The following is a 12549-nucleotide window of genomic DNA, read 5'->3' as shown; positions in this document are numbered from 1 at the left end:
TCTCCAGCGACGGCCTCTTCGCTCGTCTTTTTCTCATGCCCTCCTTTTCTCTTTGTTTTAAAGGGCTGCCTGCGAAAGTCCATTGGCTATTTTCCGGTGGTCTCTCTTCGGCCACAGGAAAATGGCTGACAGACATGCAGAGTTGGTGTTTTGGAACGAAGAGAAGAGGAGCGCGCAAGTAGAAGGTGAAGACGACAGAGGCCGTCGCTGGAGAATTTTCAAACAGCACTGGGGACATCCCCATAGCTATTGGAGCGCAGGGGAACGCCCCCAATACTGCGAGAACTCATTTACATAAGGAAAAAAGAAGATAGAACGGCAGCGCGGATCAGAATAATAAATGCAGAGACGCTGCGGGAAAAATCGCGGCGTTTTACAGTGCAAGCAAAGGGGATGGGATTCATGCGGACACTCTGCGATATGCAAAGCCGTTGCGGCTTTGCAAATTGCAGCATGTCAATTATATCTATGGAAATGCCGGCGGCTTTGCCGTAGATATAATGGGAAGAGAAAGTCCGCAGAGGAAAACTCAGCGAACTTTCTCTTCAAAGCGCTGTGGAAAGAACTGCAATGCGATCACACAGCAGTTCTTTCCGCAGCGGTTTATCACTGCGTTTACGGCCCGTGGGGCCTTAGTCTTAAGTATGTATTACTCACAGAAGTAGGCACAATTAGTTGTGAAATAGGACTTTTTTTTTTCGTATTCCATAATTTATTCTATGATTGATTTACTATTGTATAGTGGCCTGTCTTTATCAGACGTCAGAGCAGGTTTAGCCTTAAAGAGGACCTTTCACCATTTTTCCCATAGGCAGTTCTATATACTGCCGGAAAGCTGACAGTGCGCCGAGTTCAGCGCACTGTCGGCTTTTCCGATCTGGGCCCGGTGTGAAGAGCTTACGGTCCAGTACTGTAGCTCTTCTATGGTCAGAAGGGCGTTTCTGACAGTTAGCCAGAGACGTCCTTCTTCACAGCACAGCCAATCGCGCTGTGCTGTGAGAGCTGGGAGGAACGCCCCCCTCCTGCTCCTGATAATGCTTGTCTATGGACGAGTACTGTGAGCAGAGGGAGGGAGGGGGCGTTCCTCCCGGCTCTCACAGCACAGCGCGATTGGCTGTGCTGTGAAGAAGGACGTCTCTGGCTGTCAGCTTTCCGGCAGCATATAGAACTGCCTGTGGGTAAAATGGTGAAAGGTCCTCTTTAATAGGTTTCGCTCCCCTTATTCTGGCAAAGTTGGATTTTTTTCTCTACCTCACATTAATTGTGAGCAATAAGTGCAGACACAAATATGCAAGGGGTGAGATTCCAAGTTCTGACACTGTCCACTTCTGGATCTCTGAATCATGCCCCCACCTGACAGTGAAGATACTAAGTAGTATATCAGGTAACACTAGCTTGAATTATTGCATTACACTAAAGAAAAAAATTCCAACTGTGCCAGAATCAGTGGGGCAGGCAACCTATTAAATGATACCAAGAGCTGGACTTGGTGGCGAGAAGTCTTTTTTATTCAATAGTAGCCTCTGTACTTACTTTATTTAACCCCTTAACAACATGACCAAAACACATCTTAAGGACATGGCCTCATTTTTTGTAACGGACAAATAATAATGAGAAGCTTTAACATGCTCAAGTGATTTTGAGACTGTCTGAGACACATTGTACTGCATTTTAGTGGTAAAAAGTGATCAATCAATATATCAATATATTTTATTTATTAACAAAAAACAAAAATTTGATGAAAATTGTGATTTTTTTTTCCAAATTTTAAACATGTGAAATGCTCTACCATCCAAATACATTATTAAATATTATCTATATCTCTTTTTGGCATCCTTTTTGATTGTCCTTAGATTTATTCTGGACATTATAAATCTTGCAATTCTAACACAGATTGAGTCTAGTGTAAACTGTGCGGTGTACACTGAGAACATAAAATTCCCTATTATTTCCCCAGTAGCTCCTATGATTTGGTAGTCACCACTGGTTTCTTTTTCATACTAAGCTCTAAATCTGGGGTGCACCCTGAAATACACATGCACAGCATATATTTGTATTAGTGTTTTTGTCATCACATTGTACAAGCCATACTTTATTTTTCTGTAATTTAGCTATATGAGAGCTTGTTTTAGCGGGATGAGATGCATATTCTATCAAAATAATTTTGAATTATCTGTATAACTTATAGACAAAATTTTATTAATTCTTGCTTGGAGGGGGGTGGGAGATTTTTTTTGTCCCGCGCTATACAACATAAATACTATAGGTTTCCTTTTTTCTTTGGGTCAGTGCAATTACAGTGATAAGTTTTTTTTATTTATTTTGTCAGAACTGCTTGATGGCTTGTTTCTTTGTGGGGCGAGCTGTTCCTGTTATTGGTACCATTTTGGGCTATACACAACTTTTTGATCACTTTTTATTCCATATTTTATGAGAGAGGATGGCAAAAACTCTTTTTGTGGCTTCTTTTTTCTTTTTTACAGTGTCCACTGAGCAAGATACCTCTTAGATACCGGAGTCATGATTGATTGCAGCATCTAGGCATCTAAGGGGTTAACTCCCATGATCAGAGCTTAGGTATGACTGTATATTTTCAGGTTCATTACAGCGGACACCTGCTCCCGATGTCACCCGCTTAGTTTCTGAGTGGGTGACATTACCATAATACATTGTGGTGCATGAAGTGGTTAATCGTGTTTCTCCAAAAATAAGATAGGGTCTTTTTTTTTTCTCTCTCCAAAAAAGGGTTTAGTTTCAGGGTAGCTCTGAATTTTATCCATGAACAAGTGTCACACATTTGATCACTTTTTATTTAAATTTTATCAAAACCGAAACTGCAAAAAAACGGCAGTTCAGCAGTATGCAGACCGGGCGTTTTCGGACAAAAGGACACCTAATGTGTATGTGCTTCACCGTAACTTTTTAGTTTTATATAAAACAATACACAAAAATATAGGGCAAAATAGGGTAGGTCCAATACAACTACACTAGATGCCAAAAGGAGGCAAACTACCACATGAATGTGAATAAAAATTTTATATTTATTAAATCACATTAAAGCATTATAAAACATACAAAAGAATATTCAGAAGGGAGAAAAATAGTACATCCAAATAAGTGTCATACAAGGTATATGGTAAGTTAGTTATTTCTCAAATTGGTCCTATATACATAGGTATAAATAATACAAGGGGATGATTTAGCTATGCACATGTTATTTGCTGACTGCATAAATTTAATGCACGAAGCAAGAGTTTTTGTTGAACAACAATTGTTTGAATATTAGCATGTAGTTCTAGCAGTCAAAGTGTTACATATAAGGAAGATAAAGGCATAATCATGCACCCAAAAAAAAACAATTTGTTATAACTCCCCCTGATGAAGCCAGAGTCGGCGAAACGCGCGTCATTTGTACAACAAAGATATAGAGGTAATATATACACAATGCTTTAAGGTCCATATAGTCTTACAAATTGTATTTTTGGGTGAAGGCTCACAGGCCTGTCTCGGTAATGTACCATATATACTCGAGTATAAGCCGAATTTTTCAGCCCAGTTTTTGTGCTGAAAAAGCCCCCACTTGTTGTCTATGACCAGCCACAATATTAATGTATAGAATCTCCCATAAAATAGTGCAAAAAAAAAAAAAAAAAAAAAAAGTTGTAAATCCCTCCTTTCCCTAGAATACATATAAGAGTAGAAAATGACTGTGAAACACATACACATCCTGTGTCTGAAAGTGCCCAGTCCACCTGTTCCGTCGGGAAGGGGTTAATAGGAGCACTGCAGATACCCTATATTCATCCAGACTTAATTCCAAGTGGGGGAAGAAAAGACAGTCCTCAAACTCAAGGAAGGGGCAGACAGAGAACCAAAACACCCCTTCCCCAGCATCTATTGCACCCAAAAACTCCGACCATTTTAATTTTTGAAATTTTCCAGTAGCTGCTGCATTTCCCCCTCTAGGCTTATACTAGAGTCAATAAGTTTTCACAGTTTTTTTGTGGGAAAATTAGGGGGGTCAGCTTATATTTGAGTATATACGGTATATAATCTCCCATAGACTGCAATACACTTGTATTGCAGTTTATGGGACTTGCAATCAAATGATTGCAGGTTACAGCACCCTAGGCGGGGTTAATATAGTTAGGAAAATTTTGTATATACTCAAGTGTAAGCCGACCCGAATATAAGCAGAGACCCCTAATTTTACCACAAAAAACTGGGAAAACTTATTGACTCCAGTATAAGCCGAGGGGGGAAATCCACCATTGCAGATAAAAAGTCTGGTCATGTGCATTACAGCTTAGTAACTCCATGGGGATCATAGTAATAGCAGTTAACCCCATCATGTCCCTCACATTAACCCCCTGTGTGCCTCACATAAGAGTTACTGATATGTGGGACATATGGAGGTAATAATTAGGTATCTTCATAATTAAGGTCCTTTATTATTGCCTCTATGTGTCTCACATATTAGTAACCCTTATATGGGGCACACAGGGGTTAATATGAGGGACACGATGGGGGTTAACTGTTATTAATGTGAGGCACATGGAGTTACTGAAACTAAATAACCCCAAATGTCTGACATTAATAGGCAGAGTAACTAAAGGAAGGTACCTGTGTGTCACTTTACTGTAGCTTCCTCTCCTCCATACAACAGACATCTTCCATAAGACACAATGAATCCTGGCCACTCATCTGCAGGGTAGATGCTAAATCCTAGTGTGCTAAAGGACATGTGATGACGTCATGACCATGTGATCGGACTCTGGTGTGGGCGGAGCTACTAGGATTTAGACCTAACCTTATCTGCAGATGTTACAGGACCTTTGATGACATCACAGTCACGTGACAAGCCAATCACAGAGCAGAAGCACTAAAGGACCTCCCCCTTCCAGGTCCTTCCTGTTTTCTGTGCTCCGTGGACCCTGACTCGTGTATAAGCCGAGGAGAGCTTTTTCAGCATGAAAAATGTGCTGAAAAAGTCGGCTTATACTCGAGCATATACGGTATATAAATTTTTCAATTTTTTTTTTTAAAAAGTTGAAAATTGCCTGCTTTCCCTGGAATACATCTAAAAGTAGAAATCTACTATGATACACATACACATTAGGTATCCAGGTGTCCATAAATGCCAGGTCTACTCAAATATTTTTCCTGTACGGTGAACGTCAAAATCAAAAGTGACAAACCGTCATTTTTTTTTCACCGTTTCGCCTCTGATTTTTTTTAAAAAAGGTGATCTAACCAATAGACATTCCTCAAAATGGTGTAACTACGATAAATCTGGCCCCGCCAGATTGTTAGTGCAAAAAAAAATGGCTTGAGGGATAAGTGTACATTAAGAAGAGGTACCCCACAGAAGAGGGGTAGTCTGACACGGCGAGTATATCCCAAACTCTATATTGACTTACCGGAAAGTATGGTATTAAACATGCTAAATAAACATTACTAGATCAAAGAAAAATTTTATGAAGAGCTTGGCAGCTTCCAACACCATTTTTCTTTCAACTGAACATACATAATGTCATTTTTTTTTTTATATAAAGTATTTAACTGTGATGTCTGTGACGAAGCACACCATAACATGACAATAATAAAAAGACTAATCTCACCAGGTGAAATTATATAAAAGAAGTTCTTGAATTCATCCATCCACACTTCTGCCAGCCTCCGGTTGTTCTTGTTGATAATTTGCCCTGTTCCACCTGGAAATGTATATGGAGTAGCTTTTCTAAAAACGTGACCAACATGCGAACAAGTAACTATTTCAAGTGTACCTCCACACTGCCATATCTAAAGGAAGAAAATGATAAAAATTATTGAGAATCCCTTTCTCTCTAATATATCAGACAGAACAGGAACATGACAACGACAAGAACATTAGTACAGTACAGTAGTATTCAAAATAACAGCAGAGTGTTCAAAAACAAGAGTTAAATAGAAAGTTTCTGCATTTGTGGTCATATCCATTGGCAACCCATCAAGACAACAGAAATAGCAGTGTCTGCATTTGTCTTTCCAAACTCAAAATATGTGCTTTTTTTGGATTTAGCATTCCTGTGAATCACTAACCTAATAGTTGTATAACCACAGTTTTTTAGAACTGCTTCACATCGATGTTGGATAGAGTCAGCCGGTATTCCAGCCCAGGATGCTTTGATTACATCTCACAATTTATTTGCATTTGTTGGTTTTGACTCAAACAGCATTTTTGATGTCATCCCACAATTGTTCTATAGGATTAAGGTCCGGGGACTGGCCTAGCCTCTTCATAACCTCAATTTTGATTGTCTGAATCCAAGATTTTGCTCGTTTACTGGTGCGTTTAGGGTTGTTGTCTTGTTGAAACACCCATTTCAATAATATTTCCTCTTCAGTGTAAGGCAACATGGCCTCTTCAAGTATTTTGATATATGCAAACTGGTCCATAATCCCTGGTATTTGGTAAATAGGCCTGGCACCATAGTAAGAGAAACAATCCCATATCATCATGCTTGCACCACCATGCTTCCCCGTCTTCAGAGTGTATTGTGGCTTGAATTCAGAGTGGGACTTTGCGGGGACTTCTTGCTAAAAGATTAGCTTCACACAGGCATCTTCTAACTGTCACAGTACTCACAGGTAATTTGAGACCATCTTTGATCATCCTGGACCTGATCACTGGCTGAAACTTTGCCATTCTGGCTAGTCTTCGATCCATTCAAGTGGTAGTCTTCTGTCATCTTCTACATCTCTCTGGTTTTGCTTTCCATTTTAAAGCATTGGAAATCATTTTACCTGAACAGCCTATTCTTGTTAGCACGTCTTTATAAGTTTTACCCTCTCGAATCAGCTTTTTAATCAAAGTATGCTGTTCTTCTGAACAATGTCTCGTACAACCCATATTTCTCAGGCTTTCAAGTAGAAATGCATATACAAGATGTGGAGGCTTCACCCTTAAATAAGGGTCACCAGATTCACACCTGTTTCTTCACAGAATGATTGACCTCACTCATTGGATTATTTTGAGCACACCCCTTTCAATTAATTATTCATAATCAAAAATCTGCATATCTTGAATGCTGAGTCTGTTGGTTTTCTAAGTATCTACTGCAGCAACTGGTAAATAGTTTGACAAGTGGTAATATAATTCACATAATGTACAGACAAGAAAAACACTCTACAGTGCAGAAAATGTTGCCCACTTAATCCAATTATAATCCAAAAAGAGCAACCAAGATATAAGACTTAACGTTTAATGATATAAGTTAAAAGTATTAAATATACACAAAAATATAAAAAAAAAGTCACACATCTGACATGTCACCTCATAGAAAACAATGGAACAACTCCACAACCACGGAATAGTTTACAGTGGACACAGCGGTCCCAAGTAAGGTAACCAATCACACTTACCCGATTTCAATCCGTGGTAGGAAAATTCAAAAAAAGACCGAAAGGGAAAATTCCAAAAGAGGCCATTTCATGTGAAAATAGAGTGAAATATAGAGAATAACGACAGTCCCTATAGGATAGTCTTGGGAAGGGACTAAAATCACCCTAAAGCCTAATACAGGGTCACCGCCCTACATAGCCAGTGCCCTGACCGGAACCTCACCCTAATTCAGGGTCTGTCCCTGATTAACCTTTTCCAACAATATGTATATGCCAAAGTAAGAAGGGCTAGTAAAACACACAATAGCATTCAAACAAAATAGCATGACCCGACATGCACGTTTCGTGGTATGCAATGTATATCAATGCACCCACTCATCAGGGGTAAATAGCAATAAAATGTTTTTTGCCCTATAAAAGCATATAAGCTTACAGTAGAGATTGTGCCTTCACTCATCCACATGTATATGTATCGCTTATTAACATACATCCATACAGAGTGTAAATGGATAGTTAAAGGAAGAGATATAGTCAGATATAGACCAAATGACTTTAACAGCCGTTAAACTCATCCAAGTCCAGAAACACTCCAGAGTGCAAGCAATTGTGCGTCTCTTCCAGGCAAAACCCTTCAAGGGTTCCGGAGTGTTTCTGGACTTGGATGAGTTTAGACGGCTGTTCAAGTCATTTGGTCTATATCTGACTATATCTGACTATTATTTTGTAGACTACTGTAACTTATGCTAGGAAAATACCCCATAGTAATCAAACTATAAGTACAGAAAGTAATTAATATAATTATACTTACCCTAAATGAAATTTCTAAATTTTCCCCTCCCCAAATATCCATTCCTGCATCATATGTACCAATCTCCTGGAAATAATCTCTGTCAATTGAAAATAGACCCCCTGCCATAGTAGGAGTCCTGCAAAACAAAAAAAATTATATACAGCAAACTATTAAAATTACATTTAAAACATCTACAAAACAAAGCTCACTAGCTTTATAGGTAGAGTCTATAGATGTGCAAAGCTGGTAGAGACAAAGACTTGCAGCTGTAATTGCAGTGAAAGGCGGCTCTACAAAGTATTGCTATAGGGGGGGATGAATACTTTTGCAAGTCACACTTTTCAGATTATCGGATTATAATTTTAAAAACCATGTATCATTTTCCTTCCACTTCACAATTATCTGCTACTTTGTGTTGGTCTTTTTTTAATTCTTCTAGTAACAGCCAGTATTGATTTTTGCCAATTTCTATTTTTCATCCCTGCATACCAAGAGCCATGACTATTTCCACAGACAAAGCTTTATGAGGGCTTGCTTTTTCCAGAAAAGGTTGTATTTTTTAATGGCACCATATAAGATTCATTTATAAAGGAATGTATAGAGAAACCATCACAAAATGAATAGTTAATTTTGATAGAGTCTTTTAATTAACCTAATTATTCGAGTCTCAAGATTAACTTTTGTATTAATGGACTTCAGGTCTACAAGACAAGAGGTCAATGTATAGAGATTCTGTTTACAAATGCAGTATAAAATCAGTATTTTAAATGTCACTTTGCCATTATTTTCAGGGTATACATTTTCTTCACACTTGTGTGAGGCTACTCATCCATTCCAGCACAAACTGCAGGATTCAATAAATAATGCATATGCTATCCTTACAATAGGCAAACGTGAAACTTTCCTTTATTGCGCCAGTGACTAGAGATGAGCGAACAGTGTTCTATCGAACACATGTTCGATCGGATATCAGGGTGTTCGCCATGTTCGAATCGAATTGAACACCGCGTGGTAAAGTGCGCCAAAATTCGATTCCCCTCCCACCTTCCCTGGCGCCTTTTTTGCACCAATAACAGCGCAGGGGAGGTGGGACAGGAACTACGACACCGGGGGCATTGAAAAAAATTGGAAAAAGTCATTGGCTGCCGAAATCAGGTGACCTCCATTTTAGACGAATAGTGGATTTCAAATCCGGGTCATATGAGAATGTGAACTTTGTGACTAAGAGACAGGGATAGCTGTACAGGCAGGGATAGCTAGGGATAACCTTTATTTAGGGGGGAATGTTATTAAAAATAACTTTTTGGGGCTCTATCGGGTGTGTAATTGTGATTTTTGTGAGATAAACTTTTTCCCATAGGGATGCATTGGCCAGCGCTGATTGGCCGAATTCCGTACTCTGGCCAATCAGCGCTGGCCAATGCATTCTATTAGCTTGATGAAGCAGAGTGTGCACAAGGGTTCAAGCGCACCCTCGGCTCTGATGTAGCAGAGCCGAGGCTGCACAAGGGTTCAAGCGCACCCTCGGCTCTGATGTAGGAGAGCCGAGGGTGCACTTGAACCCTTGTGCACCCTCAGCTCTGCTACATCAGAGCCGAGGGTGCGCTTGAACCCTTGTGCACACTCTGCTTCATCAAGCTAATAGAATGCATTGGCCAGCGCTGATTGGCCAATGTATTCTATTAGCCTGATGAAGTAGAGCTGAATGTGTGTGCTAAGCACACTCATTCAGCACTGCTTCATCACGCCAATACAATGCATTAGCCAGTGCTGATTGGCCAGAGTACGGAACTCGACCAATCAGCGCTGGCTCTGCTGGAGGAGGCGGAGTCTAAGATCGCTCCACACCAGTCTCCATTCAGGTCCGACCTTAGACTCCGCCTCCTCCGGCAGAGCCAGCGCTGATTGGCCGAAGGTTGGCCAATGCATTCCTATGCGAATGCAGAGACTTAGCAGTGCTGAGTCAGTTTTGCTCAACTACACATCTGATGCACACTCGGCACTGCTACATCAGATGTAGCAATCTGATGTAGCAGAGCCGAGGGTGCACTAGAACCCCTGTGCAAACTCAGTTCACGCTAATAGAATGCATTGGCCAGCGCTGATTGGCCAATGCATTCTATTAGCCCGATGAAGTAGAGCTGAATGTGTGTGCTAAGCACACACATTCAGCACTGCTTCATCACGCCAATACAATGCATTAGCCAGTGCTGATTGGCCAGAGTACGGAACTCGACCAATCAGCGCTGGCTCTGCTGGAGGAGGCGGAGTCTAAGATCGCTCCACACCAGTCTCCATTCAGGTCCGACCTTAGACTCCGCCTCCTCCGGCAGAGCCAGCGCTGATTGGCCGAAGGCTGGCCAATGCATTCCTATGCGAATGCAGAGACTTAGCAGTGCTGAGTCAGTTTTGCTCAACTACACATCTGATGCACACTCGGCACTGCTACATCAGATGTAGCAATCTGATGTAGCAGAGCCGAGGGTGCACTAGAACCCCTGTGCAAACTCAGTTCACGCTAATAGAATGCATTGGCCAGCGCTGATTGGCCAATGCATTCTATTAGCCCGATGAAGTAGAGCTGAATGTGTGTGCTAAGCACACACATTCAGCACTGCTTCATCACGCCAATACAATGCATTAGCCAGTGCTGATTGGCCAGAGTACGGAATTCGGCCAATCAGCGCTGGCTCTGCTGGAGGAGGCGGAGTCTAAGGTCGGACCTGAATGGAGACTGGTGTGGAGCGATCTTAGACTCCGCCTCCTCCAGCAGAGCCAGCGCTGATTGGCCGAATTCCGTACTCTGGCCAATCAGCACTGGCTAATGCATTGTATTGGCGTGATGAAGCAGTGCTGAATGTGTGTGCTTAGCACACACATTCAGCTCTACTTCATCGGGCTAATAGAATGCATTGGCCAGCGCTGATTGGCCAGAGTACGGAATTCGGCCAATCAGCGCTGGCTCTGCTGGAGGAGGCGGAGTCTAAGGTCGGACCTGAATGGAGACTGGTGTGGAGCGATCTTAGACTCCGCCTCCTCCAGCAGAGCCAGCGCTGATTGGTCGAGTTCCGTACTCTGGCCAATCAGCACTGGCCAATGCATTTCTATGGGGAAAAGTTAGCTTGCGAAAATCGCAAACTGACAGGGATTTCCATGAAATAAAGTGACTTTTATGCCCCCAGACATGCTTCCCCTGCTGTCCCAGTGTCATTCCAGGGTGTTGGTATCATTTCCTGGGGTGTCATAGTGGACTTGGTGACCCTCCAGACACGAATTTGGGTTTCCCCCTTAACGAGTTTATGTTCCCCATAGACTATAATGGGGTTCGAAACCCACTCGAACAGTGAGCGGCTGTTCGAATCGAATTTCGAACCTCGAACATTTTAGTGTTCGCTCATCTCTACCAGTGACTGATATGGATGAAGCAATAATAAAGATTTAGCTTTAGTTCACACGTGGGCAAAGGGGAGTTTTTTGACAGCGGATCTCGCTTCAAAATCAGCCCCTTTACAATGGAGCCCTATGTGAACAGCTAGCTTTTTTTTTCCGCTAGCTTTTTTTCAGCTAGCAGAAAAAAAGAAGCGACATGACCTTTCTTCAGGCGTTTTCCGCCTGAAGAAAGCAATAGAAGTGAATGGGAGGCAAAAACCGCGCAGTTTTTTTCCACGCGGTTTTTTGCAAAAATAACCGCTAGCGGTTTTTTCAGCCCATTCACTTTATGGGAGGGGGAAACAGCCTTTTTTTACAAAAAAAAAGCTCCAAAAAAAGCTTGGCAAGGTCAAAAAAAAGCTTCCTAATTAGGAAGAGGTTTTTTTCAGGACCAAAATAAGCCAGGAGGTTTTTACGTGTGAACTAGCCTGGCCTGCAGTCAAAAGTTTCAAACACATGAAGTGTCACACACAGGCTTCTTGGGTCCAGTGTCAGTGTGTCTATCACAGGTGGATAAAAAAGTTAAAGCGGTTTCATTACAAAGGGGTTCTTCCAGAAACAAGTTATTCCCTATCCACAAGATAGGGCATAACTTGCAGATCAGGGCATGCCTGACTGCTTAGACTGGAGACGTTTTTTCTCCATTCTCAATGAAGTGGTGGTCTTACAGCAGGTGAATCACTCCATTTATTTCAATGGGACTGCCAGAGACAGCCACAGTACAGCACTCAGCTTTCTCTGGCATCCCCACTGACAGGAGTGAAGCTCTAAACGCACTGCACAACCACCACTCCATTCAGAACAGGGCAGACTTCTCCCACTATCTTGTGGCTAGGGGATAAATTGTTTCTGGAAAAACCCCTTTGTCATGAAGCATTTTTAAACTTGTAATGTTGGAAAACCTCTTTAAGCAATTAGTGCATTGACTTGAACCTAATACTTGGCTA

At 41.4% G+C, this 12549-nt stretch overlaps 1 protein-coding gene across 1 annotated transcript in view; it reads right to left on the bottom strand.

The window, feature by feature from the left end:
* The window catches only part of GALNT1 (polypeptide N-acetylgalactosaminyltransferase 1), a 127864-nt gene that overhangs the window by 27368 nt on the left and 87947 nt on the right, over positions 1-12549 (bottom strand). Inside the window, exons 7-8 of the mRNA XM_075271014.1 lie at positions 8192-8309; positions 5622-5802 (exon numbers count right to left, since the gene is read on the bottom strand). Coding sequence (XP_075127115.1) covers positions 5622-5802; positions 8192-8309 — 299 coding nt within the window. The remainder of the gene's footprint in view (positions 1-5621; positions 5803-8191; positions 8310-12549) is intronic.

The sequence above is a fragment of the Leptodactylus fuscus genome, chromosome 4 (assembly GCF_031893055.1).
Source record: "Leptodactylus fuscus isolate aLepFus1 chromosome 4, aLepFus1.hap2, whole genome shotgun sequence".
Taxonomy (NCBI): Eukaryota; Metazoa; Chordata; class Amphibia; order Anura; family Leptodactylidae; genus Leptodactylus; species Leptodactylus fuscus.
Note: the sequence above shows the minus strand (reverse complement) of the source record. Positions and strands in the feature narration are given on the sequence as shown.